The sequence below is a fragment of the Limulus polyphemus genome, unplaced genomic scaffold, assembly GCF_000517525.1.
Source record: "Limulus polyphemus unplaced genomic scaffold, Limulus_polyphemus-2.1.2 Scaffold4283, whole genome shotgun sequence".
Taxonomy (NCBI): domain Eukaryota; kingdom Metazoa; phylum Arthropoda; class Merostomata; order Xiphosura; family Limulidae; genus Limulus; species Limulus polyphemus.
Window position 1 is genome coordinate 75,486 of NW_013669893.1, and position 5,939 is coordinate 81,424.

The following is a 5,939-nucleotide window of genomic DNA, read 5'->3' on the forward strand; positions in this document are numbered from 1 at the left end:
AAAACATTGGTCTGTAGGACACCTGAAACATATTACTAAACAAAACATTGGTCTGTAGGACACCTGAAACATATTACTAAACAAAACATTGGTCTGTAGGACACCTGAAACATATTACTAAATAAAACATTGGTCTGTAGGACACCCTAAAGATATTTCTGTACCAAAACTTCATGCGTATACAGGTTGTTTAGAAAATCTAATTAAAAATTAAGAAATTTATGGGGAAAAAAAGGGTAATCAATAAAATAGGGGATATGGATAGCTCAGTTATGATATTATTCAAATGTTCACTTTAGGGAAGACAAACTAGATGTTTGACATTTCAAAAAGAGAAAAAAATACTGTATTAATTTTTTTGTGTTTTCACGTGTCTGTTGCTAAAATAATGGTACCCACTGCTTTAGAAAATGCTTTTACTAGCGTGTGTGTAGTTACTACTCACAAGAAAGAATCTTGTTATAGCACGTATGTCAAATAGTAACCATTAATCGCTTGTATTATATTGATTTTTACTCTCTAAGTGTTATGTCATGGTGTAATGAGATTGTGTGTAGTGAATAATGTATTCTGGTCATTAACTCACAAATGGCCAGAGGCTGTATTTTGTTCCTTACTTTGGCTGTGTAGAGCATCATGGGTTTTATGAGAGATGACTGCGTGGAGGAAAAGGAGGTTTTCTGTAACTCGTGATTGATTGTTTTTTATTTCTTTTGACTCGTGCTATTGATTTGTTATTTTCTATACGTTGCCATTATTAATGTCACGTGATTGAAAATTATTTATTTTCTGTGACTGTAGACTGTAGTTCGCTTTGATCGTGGTCTTATTTAGTCTATTTTCGATCTATAGATTTTCTGTTTTTTTTTTTTAATTCACGCATTGTTCAGCCACTTGGTGACGCTGGGTCCGTGTAAAAAAAAAAGTAGATGCGAAACATATTGTCGTCATGTTTTTATCTTCTTCGGTATAAACACCCGTACCTGTCATTAAATATAAAAATTCAACATGCTTCACCAAGAAAATAAAACAACGCTGACCAAAAACATATTAAAACAATTGAATCTGTAGTATTTTTATATATATACGGTTCATCATTCTCTCAAAACAGCCACGAGTTTATAGGCAAGAAAGATAAGACACTTTAATTGAATTACTAAACACGCTGGACTGAAGTGTACTTGCTTGATTATTACTCAGAGAAATAGTAGAGTGTGGAGTGAACTTACTGAAATAGTAGAGTATGGAGTGAACTTACTGAAATATAGTAGAGTATGGAGTGAACTTACTGAAATAGTAGAGTTTGGAGTGAACTTACTTAAATAGTAGAGTATGGAGTGAACTTACTGAAATAGTAGAGTATGGAGTGAACTTACTGAAATATAGTAGAGTATGGAGAGAACTTACTGAAATATAGTAGAGTATAGAGAGAACTTACTGAAATAGTAGAGTATGGAGTGAACTTACTGAAATAATAGAGTATGGAGTTAACTTACTGAAATATAGTAGAGTATGGAGTGAACTTACTGAAATATAGTAGAGTATAGAGAGAACTTACTGAAATAGTAGATTATGGAGTGAACTTACTGAAATAGTAGATTATGGAGTGAACTTACTGAAATAGTAGATTATGGAGTGAACTTACTGAAATAGTAGAGTATGGAGTAAACTTACTGAAATAGTAGAGTATGGAGTGAACTTACTGAAATATAGTAGAGTATGGAGAGAACTTACTGAAATATAGTAGAGTATGGAGTGAACTTTCTTGTTTATTAAGCAGAGAAATAGTAGAGTATGGAGTGAACTTTCTTGGTTATTGTATAATCAGTTAAAGTTTCTTCCACAATGGAGATGTAATGCTGGGAATACCGGCGTCAATAAAGATACAACATCCCTTGTTACTAAGTTTATATTTCTTTGTTCTCTCCAAGTTGTAATTTATAAAATTTACATTTCCAGGGAATTCCTCGTGTGATGAAAACCCCATCTGAAGTATATATTTCTTTACCTGTAATCTGTAGCGTTTCGCCTGATAACTTGTTGGTTATATACTTCTATACCTGTAATCTAGCGTTTCGCCTGATAACTTGTTGGGTATATACTTCTATACCCGTAATCTGTAGCGTTTCGCCTGATAACTTGTTGGGCATATACTTCTATACCTGTAATCTAGCGTTTCGCCTGATAACTTGTTGGGTATATACTTCTATACATGTAATCTGTAGCGTTTCGCCTGATAACTTGTTGGGTATATATTTCTATACCTGTAATCTGTAGCGTTTCGCCTGATAACTTGTTGGGTATATATTTCTATACCTGTAATCTGTAGCGTTTCGCCTGATAACTTGTTGGATATATATATATTTCTTTACTTGTAATATGTAGCGTTTCGCCTGATGACTTGTTGGGTATGTATTTTTTTACTTGTAATCTGTAGCGTTTCGCCTGATAACTTGTTGGGTATATATTTCTATACCTGTAATCTGTAGCGTTTCGCCCGATAACTTGTTGGATATATATATTTCTTTACTTGTAATATGTAGCGTTTCACCTGATAACTTGTTGGATATGTATTTCTTTACTTGTAATATGTAGCGTTTCGCCTGATAACTTGTTAGTGATTATCGTGCTCTTACATTTTTTCTTCTCTTGTTTTCCACACAGTCGCCATGACGTCTCAGCCCTCTAACGAGTCAGAGCTACAATTGTATAGAGTCTTACAACGAGCCAACTTACTGTCATATTACGATACCTTTATTTGCCAAGGTAAGTCGATAGAGTACAGCATTGTCAGTGGCTTTTATTAACTTAAGGACATAATTGGCGTATAATAAGAATGTTAAAATCGATATATTGAATGAAGAGGGATGTAGAGTATTAGTAATGTAAATAGTGGTGTAATAAAACCAAGCTAGTGCACTACTTTACACGTGCACGTACACGTAACATTAACAGTCTAATTGGTGACAATGTCTCCTATCCATACCACAAATCGCGTGCTGGTAATAAGTGAGTTCAGCCAATGTTGGGGTAGAAGTAGAAATTAAAACGTTTTTACCAAAAGTACAGTAATTTATAGTTCGTTAAAGATCTTTTGAAATTAGTTTCCAACATTTATACTTTATTTTATATATATACTTACGTCCAGACTTTTATTTTTGAGAAACGCGGTTTGTACAATTAACATTTATATATATATATATCTCCCTCTTCACACGAGTCTGCCTGTATGTTTCTCTTGGCTAGTTCTGTCTGTTTACTTCCCAATGTATCTTTAAAAGATTTGCCTATTTGCCAATATATTTCCATCTCTGTTTGCTTGTCTATATATCTATATATATTTATATGTCTATCATAGATGCGATCATTATATACAATCTTGGAACCTGATTTCATTTAAGTTCTCTTCGTTTCCGTTTTTATGAAGTAAAAACAAAATAGGACTGCCCGTAAATTAAAAAATATTTTTTTTATTACTTACTTTTTTTTCGTATTTTTAACGTTTTCGACAAGCAGTTTTTAAATGATAAATTTTGATAGTACTGTAGCCTGTTAAAGATTGTAAGTTATACCAACGTTTAGAATTAACTGAAATAGGATCATTAACGTCATAGATTTGGTGACATCATTGTTTTAAAAGTAGTTATAACTAGCCCGTTGAAAAACCACGTATGTTATGAAAGTGTAAAATAAACTTATTTCGTCATATGTGGCTGATAATTCCCAGTGCTTAAAGAAAAATTGCAAAAAAAAAAAAATCCTCGTATTAAATTAATAGTATCTGATATATCTAATAGCGTAGCTGTTTTTTTGTATTTATTTTTTACCTTACTGTTCTCTAGGTCTTTTATTTTATGAAACTGTAGGTGATTTTGATCTGTAAATAACTTAAATAAAAATTTATAATAATTACAACTGTTGTCCACGAAATTGATTACATAAATAAAACTTCAACCGTTATTATGTCCATCGTATCTAAGCTGGCCTGAAGAGTCGTGGTATTAATCGAAAGGCCTTGTCGGCGTTGAATATGACACGTGTAGTGTGGTTGACGTATCCGTGTTTATTTTAACTCATATGCTCTTAGAAATATGATATGAGATGAGATATACGTGTTTGTACAAATACCACAAGTTCTACTTTTTTTGCTCCAGGCGTGGCATAGTGGTTAGCTTACCCATACTGTGAATCAGATTGTTCATGGTTCGAGTCCCATTGTCTCTTGGGTGTACTATAAGACTGGTTACATTACACTATTCGGTCATATAAGAGTAGCCCAAGAGCTGGCGGTGGATGCTCTTGACTGGCTACCTTTCCTCTGGTTTTGTGTAGCCTGGCGAGAACAAAAAACGAAACTAAGTCTTTCTTGGTGTAAGACGTTTTATGTACACAAGATTTTTTAGTTAGCGATTGGAAGACATTAAAAGTTCCTGAAAGAGTAAGAAAAAAAACAACAACATATATTATAAATAATAACATGGAAACTTGAGCTCAGGTGTGTCACAAAAGTATGAGATAAGTTTAAGCTATTCTACCTTTAAAAAGTAACAGTTAATTTTGGGAGTAACAGCTGTACAAAGTTACAGGTTATTATAACATCTCGTCAATTGTCATTTTATGAGCTTCACACGCAAAACAATCATTTAAAAATTAACTCATAATTTAAGCAAATTAATATTACAAGGAAAAATTAATACACGAACAATGACTTTGATACTTATATTTAGTGTAGCCACCTTTGGTATCAATAACAGCTTTGCATCTTTATGTCTATGTATTTTTATCAAAGTCTCTGTTGTAATATGATTCCATTCTCCTTGAAGCTGTGTCTAGAATATTTATTTAGAACAATTAGTAGTTTTGTCAAACATGGAGTCCATTAAATCCCAGATTTAAAACGATAAAAAGGTGAACCCTTTTTCTTCTTCAGGGGTAAACTTGGAAAGATGTATACAGTTAATGGGCTTTATTGAAACTATTTCATTCACTGGAGATATTCTGAACTTTCTTACTTTGCCAAATGAGATGGAAATGTACTTTCTTTTTGGAACAAGAAATTATGCTCTAACACCTTCTTTACAGAGGATATAGCATGATGGACTAATCCATCACCCTTCTTCAAACCATCACAGAACCTCCTGCTTGAAGTCACTCCTTCTTCGCCCTCTCTTTGACTTTTCGGCGAACGCTGATTGGTACCAAAGGGTTCAAATTTAGTCTCATCTGCCCTAAGCATCTTGTGCCACTGTTCCAAAGACGTGCATTTCACAGAAGCTAGCCTTTTTTTTTTAACATTTCTTGCTGCTACACTTCCACATATGTAACATTTGAAAGTGTACTTCTTCAAACTTTAATTTGTGAATTTCTTGTTAATTTTAGCAAAGTTTTTCGAAGTTCTCATTTGGTTCTTCAGGAAATTCATTTTAGTTACCTAATATCTCTTTCAATGAGCTTTGAGATTTGTTTTATTTATCCCTTACAGTGGTTCATGTTATAGATCCCTGTGTCTGTCCAATACGTTCTTCGCAGTATTTGGTGAACATATGAGTTCTTTGAAACTCCAACAAGAATTATGCAAAGATTTAATTGTGACTCTCTCAAAGAGTGTTAATTATTTCTGTTTTGGTAATTCAATGGAAACATCACACTATATTGACCGTACTTGGTGTTTTGAGAGGAAAAAGCTCACCTGTTTTATACCTACATGTACCTGCATGAAAAACTCGGAATATAAAAACTTGAATATTTTGTTGACTAGTACAGAAACTAAAGACAGGCCCCGGTATGGCCAGGTGGTTTGGGCGCTCGACTCGCAATCTGAGGGTCGCGGGTTCGAATCCCCGTCACACCAAACATGCTCGCCCTTTCAGCCGTGGGGAGGCATTATAATGTGACGGTCAATCCCACTATTCATTGGTAAAAGAGTATCCCAAGAGTTG

At 33.7% G+C, this 5,939-nt stretch overlaps 1 protein-coding gene across 1 annotated transcript in view; it reads left to right on the top strand.

The window, feature by feature from the left end:
• LOC106470908 (NGFI-A-binding protein homolog) overlaps nucleotides 1-5,939 on the top strand; it is a gene marked incomplete at its 3' end in the record, with an annotated part of 67,477 nt that overhangs the window by 46,929 nt on the left and 14,609 nt on the right. The window contains exon 3 of the mRNA XM_022399542.1: nucleotides 2,665-2,766. Within this exon, the coding sequence (XP_022255250.1) occupies nucleotides 2,665-2,766 (102 nt within the window). The remainder of the gene's footprint in view (nucleotides 1-2,664; nucleotides 2,767-5,939) is intronic.